General features: G+C 33.1%; 2 protein-coding genes across 2 annotated transcripts in view; both read left to right on the top strand.

Annotated features, from left to right (window-relative positions):
• LOC134854713 (uncharacterized) overlaps nt 1-4,338 on the top strand; it is an 84,526-nt gene extending 80,188 nt beyond the window's left edge. Inside the window, exon 7 of the mRNA XM_063871068.1 lies at nt 3,878-4,338. Coding sequence (XP_063727138.1) covers nt 3,878-4,338 — 461 coding nt within the window. The remainder of the gene's footprint in view (nt 1-3,877) is intronic.
• Nucleotides 1-22,684, top strand: part of LOC134854121 (hypoxia up-regulated protein 1-like) — a 506,694-nt gene that overhangs the window by 68,692 nt on the left and 415,318 nt on the right. The gene's annotated exons all lie outside the window — the stretch shown is intronic.

The raw sequence follows: 22,684 nt of genomic DNA, 5'->3' as shown, positions 1-22,684 counted from the left end.
TTAGTTATAAATCGAGTTCATTAGTTATACCTAGGGATCAATATTTATACACAGGGATTATTTAAAGGGATTAATAGTTATACATAGGGGTTATTAGTGATATAGAAGAATCATCAGTGATACATATGGATCATTAAAGTTACATAGGGCGAATTATTTGATTATTGGGGTAATAAGCTAAGCATAGGGTTCATCAATGTTACATAGGAAGAATTATTTATACTTAGGGGTATTTAGTCATGCATAGTGATTAATAGTTATACATAGGGATTAAAAATTATAATACATAGGGACAATTGGTTATATGTAAAGATTATTAGTTATGCACAGAGATCAAAAGTTATTCATAGGTGTAATTGCGGATTATCTAACAATAACGCAGAAACGAAAAGTTTTGATAAAAAAAATGAAAAAAAAAAGATTTCGAAAAAACTTTAGAAAAAAAAGTTTTGAAAAAAAACTTTTTGGAAAATTTTTTTACAGTAAATTTTACAAACTTCTGAGAAAAAAATTGAAAAAAAAAAATTTTTCGGAAAAATTTCTGAGTGGAAAATTTTTCGAAAAAAATTCTGCTTAGGGACCATTGCAGATCACCCTTTAATACATAGGGACTATTGGTTGTCGTGTAAAATATACGGATTATTGGTTGTCATATAATAAATGGTGATCTATACCTAATGGTCATCCATGTATGACAACCGCCCCCTGATCCTAATGCACTATGTGCATACTAATTCCCGGTTTGACGCAACTAAGTGTCGAGATAAACTACGAGACTCATTTCGGTTCTTCAAGAGCTATTTGGACATTGATTTTTCAGCTAATCAAATTAAGGCCTACCATATTTGAACGGAGGCTGGCATTGATATTTTATATGCAGTAATCATAGTCAAGTTTTTTTTATTTTGTTTTCTCATCTTGTTAGAAAGTTTTAAAAAAATAGAAACGAGTTGAACAAAAGTTTGCCTAAACAAATCATCAAAGCACGAAGCAGAAATGAAAGCAGAGGCCAAAAAAAAGAATCATAACATCAAAAAATTTTGGTTCCTGTTCTCGTCACTGACAGAAACAAAACTACTGTATCTTTTGCAGTGAAACATTTTGCTGAATTATCGAATTTAAGCAATCCAATAAAAAAAATGTAAACATCAAACAAAAGCACGATAGGCGTAACACAGTAAAAGCGTACATCTCACCTGAAGCTAAAAAGCAAAACAACAACTGAGGAAAAAGGATAAAAGACTGATGAAATATTAAGTTTCGTAAACACACTGAAAACAAACTCAATTATTTCTATAATTTTGTATCATATCTTAATTTCAAAAATTTCTTCTTTGCTTGAATGACTCTGTTCAATTAAACAACACGAGAGCTTTCGAAATCCTTTGAAAAAAATTCCGCCGCAGTTTTTCAAATTTTTTTTCTTCAAAAAATTGCTATTTATTAGAACCACCGAAATAGTCTCCGCAGTGTATTTTTTCCGAGCTTTTTCTGAAAAATAAGCATTTATCGTCGGATATTTTTACCGCAAAGGGTGATGTTTCTCCCAAGCTTCAAAAAGAAAAAACATAGGTGACGATATTGCTAAACATTTCAAAAGATAAAAATGAGAAGACAGAAGGTTTATACCCCTCATATGATATGAATGACAAAATTTCACAAACATAATAGGCTTAAGCAAAACACCATAGGTGGTCACAAGCGAGTGTTTTCGTTGAAATGGAAAAACTTTTGGTTGGTGGGGTTGGCTTTTTGGAGGAGAAAGGAGTTGGAGGAGACAGGAGAGTTGGTGGAATTGGCTTTTTTATTCATAATGACACGAATCTTTAGAGCATTAATGGTTTTATTTCACACCAAAATCAGTTTTTGACTATCAAAGTTCACTTGAAATTGACCAGTTTGTTTCTACGATTATTTAATGGAGCCCTGGGTTGAAACTGATTGATGAAGAGTTTGGAAAATTACTTGGATGTAATTGATGTAGGACCCGATGATAAATATGGTCCATGTTGAGATTCCAATCTTGACTATCCAAAATTCCAAAATAAAAATGCATGCGAGGATTGTCAGCATGCTTTTATTCCTAAAATTCAAAACAAGTTAGTATCATCTTGCCAAATAATTACATCCAAAAATACGAAGATGTGGTGTACTCAAAGTTTGCCATTTTTTGAAGGTGTCGAATACATTGATACAGAGCATTCAACATTATCTACCTGCCTAACAGAAAAATAAGTTGAGTTCCTTGATTAAATTTCTCAACCAGACAAAGCTGACAATGCGACTAAGAGGTCCCATTCAGGCCTTGTTGAAATCATATTTGTTAAAAAGATCACAAGTAGTCAAAACAGGCGCTGAAATGTCATAAAATGAAAATTATTCCTTGTAGATTTCCTGATGGGGTCAGTCCTTGGGTATCTACTGTTCATTTTAATTATAAAAGTTTTAACAACGATTACAAACTCAGTGAACACATATGTATGCGCTGATGATACAGCAGTGAAGCAAAAACTACAAATCTTACACTAATACAAAGAGGCTTTCTCACATATAGGAAAACGGTTGAAAATCAAAAAGCTAACTCTGAACCTCGACAAAACTATAAACGTTAACTTTTATAATAAAAATTATCATAGGAGTAGGCAATATAAAACTAGGAACAGTTGATGTTAAAAAGGCCTCTATATAAAATTTTTAGGTATTTATGTAGGCGCAAAATTATACTTAAGATTCCATATCAATCTGTAACATGTTTTATAGAAGCCTTCAAGATATTTTCAAGATACAAGAAAAGACTTGCACATCTAGGAACTATTGAAAAGTTTAATAAGAAATTTTTGTAAAGATTTAAGAAACGAACTCCTAACAAAACTCAAAAATGGATTCAGAGATTGAGACATTGAAACATAGAAGTGTTGAAAAAAAAAACAAACCAACAAATGTTTTCACTGGCAAGAAAGCTAAAAGAAAAGGTGTCTTTCGACAAAAAGTATGGTTTTTCAAAATTTTCGAAGTTTTTGCTGATAATGCTGATACACTCAGCAATTTTGATGCTAGTCTGATAAAAATTTTTTTTTTTCATACTTATCGAGAGTTATACGTCAGAAATAATGAAGAAAAGATAGGTTTTTTTAAAATGAATTTGTAGGGTTTGGACTATTTCAATTACCTTACAATTGAAACTTCTTAGTACTTCTAAGAAAAGGAACAAAAGTCAGAAAAAATAAAAAAAAACTTTTACAATTGTTTTCAGTGGACGGAACAGGGACTATAATTGAGGTTTTCAGGTTTGGAGTGAATTTAAAGTCATGTTTGAGTAAAAAAAATCGAGAGAACTTCAGTGAACGAGTTTTTTTTTTCACTCCAAACTTCACCTGAAACAGCAAAAGTATGATAGTACACTTGATGATCTATCAATTTAATTAAATCAATCGGAAAAAGCCTAAAATGTACCCTCGGCCAGAGCTCCTTTCTTCTCAACCATTTTTCGGGAGTGAATCAGAACAAAAGCAGCTCTCCTCAAAATTGAGAAAAAAATTGTTACAAACCGAAATTCATTTATTGTTCCGAGTTTCGACGAAATTACGGAACTTTTTTAGGCTTTCAGTGTTACAGTGCCTCGATTGAGTTTATGAATAATCATAGCCTGAAGAAACAACTGAACTCATTAAAAAAGATAGATTTCGGAGAATAAAGAATAGCATGCTTTATAAACTGGCTGTTTGAATCCGTAATCGCTCGTTTTGCGTCAAAGCCAAAAGAATCTCATCCAACATATGTAACTGAAATTAAGAGAAGTTGAGAAACCATTTGAAAGCCCACAGTTGTCTCAGGATGAAACATTATGGTATATTTTTAAAATGGGTTTTTGTTTCAGACATGAATCCGAGCCTAGCCCTGCAATCAAGTCCACTGCAACCTGGTTCTCTTCACGAATGTCAACTCACAACGCTATCAGAGTTGGAAAATTATTGCAAACTTAGAACAAGAACTGCCACTAAAACATCTTTTTCAGCAAGAAGTTTATCTTACAATTCAGACCGAAGCAACCCCGGTTCGATTCCCAGCCCCGACCTCTGCAAAAAACTCAGTGACTCAACTTTAAGCTCGCCTGAACAAATTTTATCAAGCTTTGTTCCAACAAAAACAAGCGAGTCTCAAATGAAACTTCTAGACACGAGTGATCGATTTGGTTCAATTTATCTTCTACTTACAGATATTGAGAGATATGTCGCAGACAATATGACCAACAAATCAAACAAACTATTGTCGCTATTGATTGAAAACTGCTCCTCTAAAGAAATCATTACAAGAACTTTTTACAACACTTTCGATTAATTCAATTGTTTTTTTTAAAGACGCTTACTCTATTTTGGAAATTAGATTAATTTTTTCGAGCCTAAAAATACGCTTAGTATGGAAACACTGCTGTTAAAAAAGAGTTGACAGTCTTTTCCTGGAATTCGGATATTTATTGTTTTTTTTTCAATAATGTATCGTAATTGTTTTTAACTCAATTGAGGAAATATGTAAAATCTTTGTCAATCTCTTGTGCCTTTTTTCTCTTATTCTCGGAAATTTCTTTGCCAAAGAATTTTCTGTTCCCAATTCTTGATTTGAATTTGGGTCTTTTTTGATTTTGGAGCGTTTGTTTTGCAATTTTTATCATTATTTTCAATCATAATTGAAAGAGCGGAAAAAAACAGCAGCTTTGAGTCTGAATTTTTAACATGCAGTTTTCCGTATTTCGAAATGAATCCCAGTTTCAAACAAGATGTTCTACTAACGCCATTTCAGTCGCGATTCGGACTCGAACATTTTTCAACGAGATCTCTGAGTAATAAGAAATACAAAATATTGGCTATTCAGAGGTTAGCAAAAAAATTTCAGACGGTCGATTTTTCAAAATATTCCAGTGAAAAGTAATGTACGTAAATCAGTGATGTTTTTTCGAAATCAATTCCCATACATAGACTGTTCAAAGGGGCACAAAAGATTGTTCAATTGATAATTCTTGTAATTGTTTTCACGCGCCTATATTCACATTTTTAGCATAGTGTCAATTTTTGTTCGTATTGTTGACGAAATGAGTAAGCGTGGCTTTTAACCATAAAAAACACACAAAATTGTTTCATTTTATCAAGAATATGGTTTAAGTTTCGTTAACATTGGCAAAAACCTGGGACTGAATAAACAAACGTCTACAGTTGGTAATCAAGGTTGCTTGAATGATCCCACTTTAAATGAGATATCAAAACGCGGTTGCAAGTCCAAAACACGACGTACAAGAAGACAGACTGGGAATCTGAGACTTGAAGAAGGTAGAAAGAAAGAGATTAATCAGATCACTGCAGATAGAATTCGAACTTTTTCCACTAAAACGATTTCGGCGCGACGAAACAAAAGTATAGGAAATTTGAGTCGTTCGGCAGCTCTAAAGGTGAACTTGGGAAGAAGCACAGAACCTCTAGACCACAAACATCTAAACCTCCTCGTACAAACCCGCATAATCGTTCATTTTCACAACGACAAAATTTCCAACAACAAACATCAAATTTCGTAAATTTTAATGATAACCCACGAAATCCAACAGACCCAAGTGAAAACTATCCATTTTTTCAACAGAATAAAAATAGTAAACAACCATACCAAAATACACAAAAAACACCTTACTAAACACCTAATTATCTTTCATCAGATGATGACAATTTTCATGACCAAAATTATCAACAAAAAATTTCAAAACTAACGACTCCGCTCTTATCACGTAAATCAACCAGCTATTTTTGAATCATATACACGAGAACAACATATGCGACAACCCAGACCAAATCACGCATCTCAAAATCATAATTTTTACTCACAAAACCCAGTTAATACAGACTATTATCAACCAACGCAAATGCAAAATGAAATACCACTACCATATTATTTGCAACAACATGAAATAACAAAAAATCAACTGACAAAAAATCAACTGACAAAAATCAACTGACAAATTGAAAAATGCCGCTGAATCACTATAGATGACTATGAATCCATACCTCATGGGTGGATCATCAAAAACATCAAATAAACCACTAATGGTTTTCACAGGCACAGACCCTGAATATTCTGTAGAAGACTATTTAAACGCAGTCACAGAAAATTTAATTTTAAATATCGGACCTGAACCAATTAATACACCACTCCATCAAATTGGATACATAGACGCACAGCGTTAATCCAAACAACACTTGATGGCGCAGCTCAGAAATGGTTTTCAGTTTTACCAATAGACATAAAAACAGATTGGAAAAGATTTACACAAGAATTTTCAAAAATGTTTGATTCTGAAAGAAATAAACAACACCAAAGAGTTTTGTGTAATGAAATTCGCAGACTACCAAATGAAACAATTCAACAACTGGCAGTTAGAATCGAAACACTTGTTCGAAAAGCATACTCACTGAACACTCATGATTATGAAAACACGAAAATGACAGAAATTTTAATGATGACTCTAACACCCCAATTAAGAAAAATAGCTATTAAAAAGAGAGCATCACATCCCTCCTCAATTCGAGAACCAGATTTAGTTTTCAGAAAACTAGTTGATAAACTAGAACAAGCAGAAATTACAATGAAACTCGAAGAAACAGAAAATCTTAAACTACAATACGTCAATAGAATCGAAAGAAATACTACACATATAAACAACATACATGATTCAGATGTAGACCTAACTGAAAAAGTTACTGAAATTTTAAACATTTTTGAGAAAAATCCCAATTTCAAGAAATGGTGTAATTATTGCCGAAGATACGGACACAGCATTGCCGAATGTAGACAAAAACAACAAGATAACCAAAATAAACCGCAAAAGTACAAAGAATCAAATAAATCATTCTATCAATACATGAAAAAGGATCAAAATTTACCAAACAAAAATATACATAGTAATAACAGCTCTGGTAAACCACTCCCAAATAATTCAAACTACTCAAGAAACCAGTCACCCTATAACTCTCGTTATAGAGGTAGATCACCAGAACAACGAAATTCACGAAATTTCTCACAAAATAGATTTAGTCGATCAAATAGCCAAAATAACCAGTATAGAAACAACTATTCAAGATCAAATTCAAACAGAACAGAAATTTTTGATACCAGTTCCCATTCAAAACCTAGGAATAGACACTCTTCAAACGATACATCACGTAATTCATCAAACAAAAGAAATAGAAACTACTCAGATAATAGAAATCGAAGTTATTCAAACAATAGAAATCAACGTTACCAAAACAATAGATCAAGGAATAATTCGTACAACAGATCTATTTATCAAGGAAACAATAACAATTATTATAATAGGTCACGAAACAACTCACAAAGTAAGAATACCAATTATAACAATCGAAGAAATTATTCTTAAACCCCTTAAAGAAACAACAATCGTTACCACGATTCCCAACACAAATATAGAAGTAACACACCGAAACATCAGCGCAGCGACAAATTATTCAGGTACAAGCAACTGGAGAAACAACTTCAGTTCCCCCTGGTATTGACAACACAGAAATTACCGAACTACAATTAAACCACATTAATTGTGAATCAGCAGACAGCGAAAGTGATACTAATAACACTATCTCAGTTAATATGATCACAGACAAAAACGACTACGAGCCCATTGTATACGAACAACCCTTTAGTTCACACATTTACGAAAATCAATCGGAACTTCTTCAAGACTACTATACTAGACCCATAAGAAACGATGTACCAGTTGAACAAAATATAAATGAAATAAACACAGTAGTAAATAATGAAAAACAACGCTCAAGTACAAATCACATTTACGAAAATATACAAAAAGAACAATCAAGAGAAAAAACAATTTGGACAATCCCATTTCTCTTAGAAAGTCCAAAAAGTAAAGAAGTTCAACATCCGATCTTGAAATAGATTTGTTAATTGACTCAGGAGCAGAATCAAATATTATTAACATCCCTACTTGGAATGAAATCAAAACTTTATATCCAATGCTAACACCTATAAAGACAGCCAGTAATTTAGCAACAGCACAAGGCTCAACATTAGTAAATTATTGAAAAATCCAACTTTTCCTTGTTCCCACTAGAACAATGGAACAAAACAAAATACTAAATAAATAAACCATTTAAATAAACTATTCACATTACAGACATAAAACACAATATCACTGGTATACCATTTATAACTAAGTATATTCCCACAATAGAAATTTTGAATACCAAAGTTAAATAAACAAGAACAAAAAACACATCCTTAACATTCTTTCAAAGATTAAACAAACAACAACCATTTTTCTCCAAACTTTATCCTATATACAATCAGGAACGAAAATACCTGAAACCACTAGCAGGAAATGTATATAACTTTTCAATCAAACAAGTCCACCAGTACGATAAAGACCAAAACAAACAACATCTCTTTATGTCAGACCTTGAATTTAAACCCATCCATAAATTTTTTTGAATCACAATTTCATCAATGTTATCAAACATTCAAACTCAGATGTTATTTCATTACACGTATATAACAATTCACCATACCAGATAACACTACCCTTAAGACTCTTAGGATACTGTGAAACAAACGCTACAACTTCACCCACAAATGAAGTGGCATATCGAGTCAATAATATACTATAATTACTAGAAATATGTCAATCCAAAAATCTTGATGAAATTTATCAATAAACAACTTAATAAGCAACAAAAAAAGAAACACTGACTACTTCACAAAAACACCATTTTTCAAACCAACGTTTAAAATATCACATTATACGGAAGAACAACAAAAGTTTCTATCAATGATTAAGTTTCAACATTCTCAAATAACACAGAAAGAATTCGACAAATTAGCCGAACTATTATTAAAATTTCCAACAGTTTATGCAACATCAAAATTCGATGTTGGAAAAATTAGTTCACCACTACAATTACCTTTAAAACCTGACGCAGTTTTCAAAAAGCAAAGAGCAAGTAAAGTACCGATACATTTACAAGATAAAGTAAATAGACTACTTGTTATTTTAGAACAATATGAAATTATATCACCAGTAAACAAAGAAGAACAACCAAAAGGTATTACCTTTTTCAACCCAGTTCTCCTCTTAGCTAAAGGAGAATCACTAAAAATCGTTCTAGATGCTATTTACCTCAATTCACTAATTGACGAATCTAAATGTAATTGGCCCATTGAACCTATTCAAGTAATTCTAACAAAAATAAAGGGTAAATATTTCACAACCGCAGATAAGAATAGTGCATACAATCAAATGAACATGGAGAAACAATCACGACGATTAACACAATTGGTTATTGGAAATCAACAAAACGAATTCAATAGATTATTCTATGGAATTTCCATAGGACCAGCAGCTTTTTCAGCTTTTATGAGTAAAAAATTTAGACAACTTATACTCAAAAAACATGCAATCACATACCTAGACGATGATTTCTTGCAGTCACAAACGAAAGACGAAACGCTTATAATTTTAGAACAATAATATCAAATACTCAAAAAAGAAAACATGAAAGCAGCCCCAGACAAATCACATTTTTTTCCTAACACGCGTAAAATTCCTTGGCCACATTATAGAAAGAAACATTATAACTCCATTGAAATCACGAATACACGCGATTCAAAAACTTCAACCACTCAAAAATAAAAAGAAAATCCAAGAGTTTCTTGGAATGTTAAATTTCCTATATAAATATGTAAACAAAATGCAGTTATACTTAAGACCTTTCTATAACATCCTTAGACAGCAAAATAACTTCGAATGGACTACCGAACATCAAACAAGATTCGAAGAAATTAAAAAATTGTTAACAGAGCAAATATCAAATACAATCCCAGATCCAAATCAACCATTTTACGCAATGTGCGATGCTTCAAATTTTGGCATCGGCGTAGCATTGCTACAATCACACAGTGGAACAAATAAAATGAATCTTATATCAGCAAATTCTCGCTTATTTACACAAGCTGAACTACGACTCTCCACTATCATGAGAAAATGCACAGCTATAATATACACACTTACCGAATATGAATTTCTAATACTTGGATCAAAACATCCAACAGTTCTATTTACAGATCACAAACCTATAATATTTCTTTTCACGCAGAAATCAAACCCAAACCATAGAGTTTACAGATTTCAATTATTTTTAATGAAATTCCCAATTTTACATATAGTTTGTACGGCAGGAAAAAATCTTGCATTACCAGATACATTAAGTAGAAATACACCAACTGAACTTTTTACACGAAGAACTACAGTTGAAATACCACAAAATATAAAATTCTACCTTGCAAAAAAAGAAACATCACCAAGATTAGAATGCAAATATCCAGTAAAAACTGATATAGATCAGTCACAAACAAATAATTTACAACATTTCCCGCTCTATTTAGATTGTCAAAATAACCACTATGAAGTAGATCTATTAGGAAATTCCACATTTAAACCAATTCCATATTCACATTGGATAAAAAATAACGTTCAACAAAAAACAATCAAACAACATCACACAAAAAAGACACCTTTCCATTGATAGAAAAATAAAATTTACCTGACCAAATAAATTTATCAGGACCACCAATAAATGATTTAAAATACACAATAAATCAAGTTTTTGATTTTCAAGACGCACTCGACACAATTCCTTTATCAAAATTTGAAGTTGAAAAATTTTTCTACCACCAACAGAAAAAATTACACTACAGTTATTACAAAAATATCAAAACTTTGATCCCGTAATTCGACAACTCAAATTATGGCACAAATAATAAACAAAAGCAACAAAAGCTGATACAACAATCGTAGGAAATAAAACACTCCTCCGATACTTTAGAAAATATAATAATACAACTATTAATGAAATTACAGACCTTTTAGAATATAAAACACCCGATTTTAAAGTACCCTGTCTCCCCCTCAGATGGATATGTTAGATGCTGATAGCATTTAACATATCCCATACACAACATACAAAAGGACACTCAGGATCAGAAAAGACATACTCGAACTTCACACAAAATTTTTATTTTCCAAATGCCCCAATTTGGATAAAAGCTTTATGCAATGATTGTATAATATGTCAATTGAACAAACCTTATCCAAATCAAAAACAAATAGCACAAAAACAAGATTTTAAAGGACAGAGTCTATATTTCAATCATATAATTTCATTCGACACAAAAAGATCAATTTCACCATCCTCCGAAGGAAATTCTTATATTATGATAATTGTTGCTGCATTTACACACTACGTAGCACTCAACCCAGTACCACATTGTAATGCTTATTACAGATATACAACACTTTACGAACATTGGATAGCTAAATTCGGACTACCAGACATACTAGTCACAGATAATGGAACAGAATTCATCACATTATGCCACCTGTATAGTCAAATCATGTTTACAGCAAAAGCTCATAAAAATGCACAAGGTTATTGTCAACGAAACAAAGATTCAATTTGTTATAACCTACCCTTACACACACATGATGAAGATCACTTTCATCATCCACAATTTTTGAAGTTAGCTTCCGGTACACACACCGAATGGATTTTAAAAAGAGATAAAAAACACAATGAAATCTACTAAAAGGAACAAAGAAATTGTTACAAAGGCAAAATATAAAAAACCAAATTAATTCACGCTTCGTGCCAGCAACAGATTTAAAAATTGAAACCTTTGTTTTAATACCTAATTTTAATACACAAAAAGGAATCTCCAAAAATTACAGCCACTTCGAAAGAGACCCTACCAAATAATTGATAGACCAACTGAAGTAACATACAAACTTACTGACCCGAATAAAAAAGATATAATTCAACACCGTAACAACTCATTACCTTATTACCCAAAAGAATACGCACTCCGCGAATTAACTCAAATCTATTCTTTCACAGGTTTACACATCGTTCAAAATAACCCACAAATGGAACAAAATCTAAAAGTTTAAACCACAAGAAATACAAAAACAATTCAACAGCAAAAAGTAGACCCTCAAAGATCAAACACACCAGAACGAAAAATACCTCAAAAAGAAAGAAAAAAAAGAAAATTAACAGCAAAAATCTTACCACAGGATCAACAACAAAAATCCGAACATAGAGAATCATCACGTCTTACAAGTCAACCACGGAAAAACTACAAGACATTCATCCCACAGTCTAAAAAATTCAAGAAAGTTCAATTTCAGAAAGAAGCTTAATTTAAAATTATCGTAAACATTCTTTTTAATCACTTTAAACCTTTACATTTCTATAAAAACATTCTGAAAATAACCTCGATCAGTTCTAGTTCAAATTCAGCCAATAGAAATTGTTCAAATTGTCACCTTTATATCTCTAACACAAACTTATTTAGCCTATCAAAATTAATCTCCAGTCATATCTATAACTCTAACTTTACAACCTCCAGGTCCAAAATAAGCAACTTGCTAAAACTTGACAATTAAAATAAACACTATTCCAATATTACAACCCTCCCCTATCAGATTATGCAAAAATCAACAATCTTTTCCCAATTCAGACCTCAAAAGTCTCCCAACCAAAAATGGCAATTTAATTTAAAGTAAAAAAGACCCATAATCATTTGGCCTGAAGTACAAATAATCCAAAGATACCCCCATTTATCCAACATATGAAAACAATACTATAAAGACCTCGCGAACACCGAAAAAATACACCTCGACAAATTTTGACAAAACTCAAACCACTTGTCAAAAAATCAATAAATAATCCAACCACACTTGACTTTCGCCTCAAATCTTTAAAAAATATTCGACGAACGAATCATTTCTCAAATGCTTCTTTCCATAACAGTTGATCACATAAAACAAAAATTTCTAATTCTCTCCACAAAATTTTTCAATCTATTTAAATTTTTGATATACTTTTTTGTTGAAACTTTTGAATCCCTTATAATCATTTCTATAATTTTTTGCAATCAATTTTAATTTTCTATTCCCTATTTGAAATATATCTCCAACTCTCCCAACCACATCTACAGGTACGAATACGTATAATGTATTTAAATGATACAAACTATTTTCAGTCGAACAGATATTTTTCTTTTATTCATAATTTTCCTCACATTTTTAATCTCCCTCATCATGACAATGTGCAAATGTATAAAAAAGGCAATCGTCACCTTTGCCCTAGCAACTATTCTCTTGATACTTTTTATCGAAGAATATTATAATAAACACAAATTTTCCAATGAAAATTAAAATTCAGATACCTTTCTAAAACTGCTAATCAACCACCACCAAACCAACCCCCACCAACTACATCCCAAGAAAGTCCAATAACACCTACTACTACAAACAATCCCCAACCATCAACACGTATTTCTTTTCAAGACAACCCATACACTTTTGAAGAACGACACGCACAATTACCTGAACCACTAGAACCAGTTAATCGCATCTTTAAGTGAACCAACATATAACTTATACCCCATCTTGCAACAACATCTTAATCGAGTAAGACACATAAGCCAAAATCAAAAAACACTTGAAATAAATAGACAAATCATACATCCACGAAGAAATAGAAATTTTCAAACCCCCAGAGTTCATTTTAATATACCCCAATCACCAACACCAACTACCTCAGAACTTTCAAGCAGTACATTACCAGAAACTCCCACCCTTCTTTCACAACGAAGCATCTCTAGTTTTCCATCAGATTATTTAGGTTCAACTCCAATATCAGAACAAATTCGAGAAAATCCTTTCAACCCCCCAGATACCACCAAACGACCACTATATTGGTCAACACATTCATATACTCAAGGTGAACCAAATTTAGTGAATGAACCAATAGATATCTCTTTTGATACATCATCCCTACATCATCTTTCTTTATCATCCCTACCAGAAACTCTTTCACTTCCATCAACACCATCCTTAAGTCAAATTTCACCAACACCTTTCCCCCTTAATTTTTCCACAAATCTTGAAGCCAGATACCAAGAACAATCATCCACAAATACCCCCCTACTTTTAGATTGGAATACTTTCTTAGCACCTCCCCCACTATTTTGACAACATCAAGAAAGTAGCCGACTCCACAATTGGGCACTAAATAGACTACAGTATAGACAAGATATCCACAAAGATATTCGAGAACACAATATTCAAATACTCCAACAAAATAGTCTCCAATTATAATGTGAAATCCCAGTCAGACTTAACAATATTGTTCAACATCCATTTCCCCTAAGTCCACCAAATATAACAGCTCAATCACTACCTCCCCCATTTATAACAACTGAAGTAATATATAAATACGATAGATATACCAAAAACACAATTGGATTTATTACCTTTTATAACCCATACTCAGGATTATCATACAAATATATATTTTAAAAGTATTCACATTTCAACACCTACTTTTTTAAATTTTTTCTGAACAACATACAAATCCATCTCCTCGCATAGGACCTCAGGATTTGTTAGTAACACACTATGATTGTGAAGAAAACGAACAAAAAGGCTACAAAAATACGCTACAAATCAAGTCACACAATGCGAGTCCGAACCACAAGCCATAGAAACAACAAATATAGTAGCCACACTATACTCAAAAGCCCGATCAACAACATTAACAGGATTCAAGTTCATAGCAACATTTTCCGAAAAGAAAGTACATTGCTCGCATGTCTCAAAAGGGAATAAAACCGACTAGACCACGAATCTTTCTATCAGAGTAACATAGAAAGATTACTACATCTTAGCCCTCAAGACTGTAAGAATGAAATTAGACGATTAAAGTTAACACAAAACGAAGGAATGAATAGAAAACTTAAAAATTTTCAAGTTTTCCCAGACTTAGCACATCAAGCTGAACTTGAAAAACATCAAGGTCACATTAGACTAGACAGAAAATTCCCCTTTCATGGAACACACGGAAGATTGACATACGATCTACATGATAAACACTGGATACCACATATAGGTATAAATGATCCCTCAAATTGTAGTAAAATTTCAGAAAAACTTAGGACGATTATGTGGAAAATTAAAACTACAAGACGCCGATAGTACACGGTTACAAGAACTATCGCATATGAACCGCACATATTTTGGCGCAATCCACTATGATATAAATTTGGACGTGAAACTAGATTACACAATAAGCAGAATTTTTCAAGAAATGTCACTCTCAGAATTAGAAACACTACATCAATTATGTGAACTTGAAAGAACACAAATTCTACAGTCACTAGCACTAGCAGTTCTCAAAATACTATATACAGGGTATTTGATATCCGGAAATAGATCAATTTTTATTGATTATGAAGGAAATTTTTTATGTTATTACACTTGTACCAAAAAAGTATCACTTTTATACGTTTTTGAAGATAAAAGATGTTACAAAAGAATCCCCATATTCTACAAAAATAAAGTATATTTTTTTTTGGGACACAGCAGTACCCTTTGGATCAAAAAACAGCCACAACGTTGTACAATTAAATCCCGACGAAGATAAATACTATCTATTAACACCATACCCAACATTAATGCCACCATTAAAGAAGTTTTCACCTGAAAGCATTCGAGCTATAGCTCGCAATCCAAAAATTGATTTACAATCGATCGGTATATATCCAAAATCAGATATACAACATCACATACGTACACAACAATTTCAAGAACTACTTACAAAAATGGACACGATACAACGACAACCAATAGACCAAAATTTACGAAAACTTGCAGAAACAGCAGGATTTTCAGATTCTTACGCACAAGATTACAGCGGATATTTTCAAGACATTAAAGATTACATTTACCTAAATGGTGAAAAATATCGACTACAAGATATATCACCAATCAATATTTTTAGTTTTGTAAATCTCAAAAACGAAGTTTTAGTCTTTCTAGAATGGCCATATTACATCTTAGAAAGATTAACTATCTTATACGCAATGTTTAATTTTATTGGATTTCTTTTCTCAATACTCAAAGGAATCTATAACACAGGCGCAATACATACACAAGTAAAACGACAAGCCAGCGTAGCACGCATTTTATTCGCAGGATTTTTGGAATATTTTCATCATCAATAAATAAAATCCTCCTAGATGCACAAATTAAAGAATATGATACAAAACTATCAACAAATCCCAACACATACGATGATTCAAATAATAATACAACTACATTACCTACGGCACCCCATTTGCCGAATCTACATCATGATCATCCATTATCTTTAGTCTCACGAAATTTTCGAAACTTAACAATCACAAACCCCCCAAACTTAAGACCCAGCCACATACAAAGCCCCATCCAACATATAGTGACACAACACCCTCCAATTGACGATACATTGTCTCGAAATAATCATTTTTTTAGCCAACGATGAGCAGACAAGTTGGATCACTCCACCGATCAAGCTCCCACCCTGCCAACCTCCAAAATCCACTTCCTATTATCCAACTTTTTGCTTTTCCGCCACTTGATTCACCACAAGCTAATACATCATCAGGCATGAATTCTGACACTAACTCAGATATCACAATTTATACAACAATTTCACAATTCAATAATTCTGATATAGAAACTCCCGATGAGTTCGCAGATTCCGAACCGTCCCCTTCTACACATACCCAGACCAGCTCAACAACCTTCTCCAAACCCTCTTTCCGACCTTTCCAAACCCAAAGCCAACATACATCTCCCTACACTCCTTCTCAAATAACCCCAACCTACTCCCCATTCAAAAATGAACGCTCCACCAACAACTCCCCAGATAATATTCAATTTTCCGAAGAACTAGATAATTTTATAACACTCCAAAAACAATTGCTATCTCCCCACACCCTAACTATTCACCAATTATCATCAACAATAACATCATCAAATCCACCAACACCTATACCACTTTCAGATTATACTCCATCATTAGCTCATTCATCCACTTCAACAGAATCATCCAATAGTACTAACCGTGCTTATAGAACTTTTAAACGTAAATTCCGAAATCACCCTTTCCCATCCAAACCCGGAACCGCCTGCGAATATATCAACCATCCGGACCACACCAATACTACAATATTTCTTCAAATAACCCTACATTTATTTCCCCAATGTACATTAAATCAATCTGACCCTAACCCCGAACCACGTCACTTTGTAGATGAATATGTATTAATACCAACACTTCATTGGACAGCTTATAATAATTTCACTAACCCCCTTACGCTACCACTCTATAACACTACTATCGATATTGAGAGAAATGAGGACGAATTGTTCAGATTAACCACAGCACTCACTCCCCGACAATTTACATACGTAGGATATAAAAAATTACTAAAAACATTCACTGCACCCCGCGCTAACGACTACTCAATTGAATATTACGATCATAACATCATCAGATCTAATCAAGATCAATTTCTTGACGACGATAGATTCGCTAATCCAAAAATCATAGAAAAGTTTTATTTATTAAAACATCATACATATTTACACTTAACATACTGATAAAAAGCATTATCACATTATTTCAGAAGCACTATCAGACAACCAAGCGTATGAATCATTTCACGAAACAATTCAAACATTTTCACTAACTTTTCACTTCCTGACACCAAAAGAACGTGATTTGCACTGCTCACACGACATCATGTTGAAAACTAAGCAAACACACACTTATACTTATTATCGTTTTAACCAAAATCATTTTCATTTACACACACCATCACAACAACCTCACCACAGATTTCAATTCATCAATTCCAAATACAGCTCGCCGTTTTTCCTAAACTTCACGTTTTGCTTTAAAAATTCTAACTTCGAAGGCATCCTCCGGAATTAAGATCCAGTCACTCAAATGTATATATTTTGTCCCCTCACGAAGACCTTCAACGACGAAGAATCCCGACCCCTCATCATTCCGCATGAATATAATCAATCTATAGAAGTACCCATTTTAGAATTCATCCACAACACTAAATACAATCATAAAATTTACAATCTAATCCAGAACACACCTCATGATTTTGCAAATGGCACCAAAGAACTAAAAACCATAAAAGCACTACCATTGCTTTGGCCACTGCTGCAAACTAAAAATATAGAACGCATACTAGCAAAATTACTAACTACATCAGACGCTATTCACGATGTTTTACCTCACGGATTTTACCAGACGACTAAAGGTAACTATGATTTTAATTTTCAAACTAACTAATTCAAAATCGAACTAACCATTTTATTTAGTAATTTGCATTTTCTTTAGTCTTCACACCACGATCACCTTCAAAACAAGAAAAGACAAGTAAAAATATAAACTCTGTTTTCCATATTAAACTCTATTAAACCAAGAGCACTAAATGATGCAGTAAAAGTTAATTCAAAGTAGTAAATTCAATTCTAAATTATTTCCCCCAATGTAGTAAATTTAAATACGATGAAAATCAATTTATACTTTTCAATCCCAAAAGCAGTAAAATTTAGTCTTAAAAGCAATAAATTCATACAAATGAAATACAGTACTAACTTTTTCTATAACTTCTGTTCAAACGCACAGGAATACTTTCCACAATCGCACAGCTCGCCCACGAAGAATTGTTTAAAATAATGAATTCAAGTTTTAAGTTTGCACTAACAACAACTCAAACAAGCAATAACAAGTTTCCACTTTTCCTTTAACCCGGTTGGAATGGAATTATATAATATTCAAACTAACCAACGCAGCTTACTAAACACCATGAACCATAAACTAACAGCATGACTAAGAAAAGAAAACCCACGGTACCCAAACCGGATTAAAACAGCTTAAAACTGGATAATGTAATCTTTTGAAGACTATTACCAAGTCTAAAAGAGAAACAATAAAACACCAAAAGTCGCAAGACAAACCCAAACCAAAAACAATTTGATTTTTGAGAAAAGGACACAACCAACAAAACAAAAGGAAGACAAAAAGTAAAATAATATAAAAGTTAACACAAAAGAGGACCCTTTAAAAAACCAGCACGAAATCATACTCGCACTCCTGGCCTAACCCACCAGAGAGGACGTCCTGAGCATGCTCTATAGCCGGTCTAACCCACCGTGCTACATCCACGCTTTGTGACCACATCACTATTTTTGACAAGAGGTACTCAAGTGTGAGTAATTTTTTAAAATAACTGAACTAAAACTCAAACGCTTTTGCGAAAACAATTAATCAAAATCATAATTAAAAAATAGAATTAACAAAATTTTATAAAATGTAAATTATAATATGCAGTACATAGATCACGAACAACCGCAAAAACGAGCATCCATAGACTAGACGACCCCATCACACTCAACCTACAGAATGGCTAAACACAACTGACATGCCGCTCACAATCACGACTCATAAAGGATTTAGAGTACGACTTGACTTTGCAGAAAAGGACTTCATTGAATCAGACCAATGACCACCTCGATGTCACATATACGTACAGATCCGTGTTACAAGGCATCCCCTCCAAACACGATCTTCACGCCATTCCCAAACCAGATCGAAACACAGTTCTCCACAACCGATCAAGAACAGACGATCATAGCAAACCATCTTGAAATCAGATTGATTTCGTTGACAGTCATAGTCTTTGTCAAACGATAACTAACAACTTCATATCGATAACTCCAACTTTCTGGAGCTTTCTTCTCCAAGAACAAAACAGGAAATGATGCTCGCCAAATAACAACGACCAACATCCATCCTTCATTACAGATAGAATATCTAAGATTCAAAGCTCTGTAAACCCCGGATGGGTGGAACCAGATATAAACTATATTTATTATTGTTTACAAACTGGATATTTTATCTCTATAAAATATTTAATATTAACCAATTACGATCCATCTAACTAACAACCCACTTATTGCTAAGTTCAGAAATTACTTGTACTTTCAGCACCAGAGAGATTTGAATTTAACTTAGAAATTATTTACCTCTCCAAGAGAACTTTAGCAATCGCAATAAGCCAGTATACTCTAGATCTATTGAGCCTAGCAGAGACTAGTTAAACACCCTGAGACTAGTAAATATAAGAGTAAGACTAGGATCGGTATTAGACTAAGAAGTTGCACGAATCTATCCGGCCGAAAATAAGTTAGCGTGACGAGCAGACGGTGTACCCTATCGGAAATTACTCTATGAGTTACACCTCGAACCTAACTCAAAAGTGCCGTTTTTGGTCCAAGGTAGGAGTTAACACAAAAGAGGACCCTTTAAAAAACCAGCACGAAATCATACTCGCACTCCTGGCCTAACCCACCAGAGAGGACGTCCTGAGCATGCTCTATAGCCGGTCTAACCCACCGTGCTACATCCACGCTTTGTGACCACATCACTATTTTTGACAAGAGGTACTCAAGTGTGAGTAATTCTTAAAAATAACTGAACTAAAACTCAAACGCTTTAGCGAAAACAATTAATCAAAATCATAATTCAAAAATAGAATTAACAAAATTTTATAAAATACAAATTATAATATGCAGTAATATGCAGTTTGAAAACTGCAGCCTTCAAAAGCTCTAAAACCTCAAAAAAGCGAAGTTTTCACTAGTTCTTGCTAAGAAATCGTTGCTGATTAAATGTTTTCTAAAACCTGTGTATTTAAAGTAAAAAGTTGGGCGAATATAAGTAACAGAAATTTTAAAATTGAAAAGTTTTTCCCAATTTGACTCTATCTGTAATTTCCAAGCTTTCTTGAAGGTTTAGAAGGTCAAATTTTAGCCTTTTTTTTGTTTTTTTCTCAAATGAGAGCGAATCCTACCTTTGTTCCGAGGTAGGATTCGCTCTCAAGATAAAGAGATAAAACCGAGTGTAGCGACAACGTTGTGAACAAAGAAAATCGTGTTGAAGGTTTTGTTGCGTTTTTTAGTTATGTTTTGCAAACTTATCGCAACTTCGTCAATTTATCGCACCTTACGAAGCATAAATTAACAGGGATGCACTGGACCAAAACGAAATTAATGAAACGCAAATTTTGGATGGAAACTGATGTAGGACAACTGCCCAGTTCATTGTGCAGAAAATATTGAAGAATATCTGGTTGAGAACGGTGTCTGACCCATTGACTGGCCCCCAGATATTCCAGATCTTAACATCAAAGAAAAAATTAAAATTATAAGGCGAATGCAACAAAAAACTTTCTGTAAAAAAAAGTTTTTTTTTTTGCTAAGTCGACTTTTGGACTTAAAATTTAAAAAATCACAGCGACTGGAAGTATAAAATAGCAGCATTTCATAAGCAATACACCTTGTTCAAAACACCTTGAATAATGAAGTAATTAAGGTTGTTTTAAAAAAGTAGTGCTACAGAACAAAGTTTTACATTGTTGAATATCACAATGAAATTCAGAAAGAGACAAAATGATTGTGCTCGTGGCGTTTTTTTCTCCATACAAATTTGAATTTATTTTCAACTAGCTATTTTTGGAAAAATATTGATTTCCGCAACTTGACGAAGGAAGAAACTTCACCTGCTACTATTTGATTTAAAGTGATGTTTGATTAACGTTGGGACTCTTTTGACTACTATCACCCAAGTTAAGATGTTTAGCACGCAAGGTGAATCTTATGAATGAATTGAGTGGCACAAGGCTTAATGTTTTGGGAGTTATCGAATGAAAAGATAAAGAACGTCGGATCAGAACGTCTTGCTTGGATCAGAATGTCGTTTTTAAATTCTTTAGAGAATATGAACTCGATTCATTTTCAGGGCTGTGTAGTAGCTGTTCCTTTTTTGTCCAAACCAATTCGTTTTCAGATTCACTTCAACCTGAATCGAATTAACTAGAAATAACAACCTCCTTACTAACTATTATTATAATTTTATTATGATTTTGATTGTCATTATTATGGATATAGTGTACAACATTAGGGTTATCCCCCTTTAATGCCATCAATAATGAATTTAAAAGACTGCAGTTTTTTGCTGTCTTACCACAGTTCATCAAGCACGGGCAAGTGCTTTTCTGATTGTTAAAGTTTTCGGGTTATTTCAACGTACAGTTAAGCATTTTCCTTTTCAGGTGTTCAAAATCCAAAATATCGCTTCGATGAGGCAGTGGATTTGCTAGGATGCGATATTTTCTCTGAACTTTTTAATTTGAGTTCCTTTATTTCAGATTTAAAAAAGTTTGATATTTCAGGTTTAAAGAGTTTTGAGTTAGGACCGAAGTGTAACTCATAGAGTAATTTCGGATAGGGTACACCGTCTGCTCGTCACGCTATCTTATTTTCGGCCGGATAGATTCGTGCAACTTCTTAGTCTAATACCGATCCTAATCTTACTCTTATACTATCTAGTCTCAGGTTGTTTAACTAGTCTCTGCTAGGCTCAATAGATCTAGGGTATACTGGTTTATTGCGGCTGCTGAAGTGCTCGGGAGAGTCCAACTAATTTCTAAGTTAAATTCAAATCTCTCTGGTGCTGAAATTACAAGTAACTTCAGCACTTACAAATAAGTGGGTTGTTAGTTAGATGGATCATGATTGGTTAATATTAAATACTTTACATTGGTAAAACATTTAATTTATCCAATCATAAAATGTAGTTTAGATCAGGTTCCACCCATCCGGGTTTTACAGAGTTTTTTAGAATAGTTCTTCTGCAATTCGAAGGAT

The sequence above is a fragment of the Symsagittifera roscoffensis genome, chromosome 9 (assembly GCF_963678635.1).
Source record: "Symsagittifera roscoffensis chromosome 9, txSymRosc1.1, whole genome shotgun sequence".
In the NCBI taxonomy this organism is placed as follows: domain Eukaryota; kingdom Metazoa; phylum Xenacoelomorpha; order Acoela; family Convolutidae; genus Symsagittifera; species Symsagittifera roscoffensis.
The sequence above is the reverse complement of the archived record's forward strand: the minus strand, read 5'-3'. Positions and strand labels throughout refer to the sequence as shown.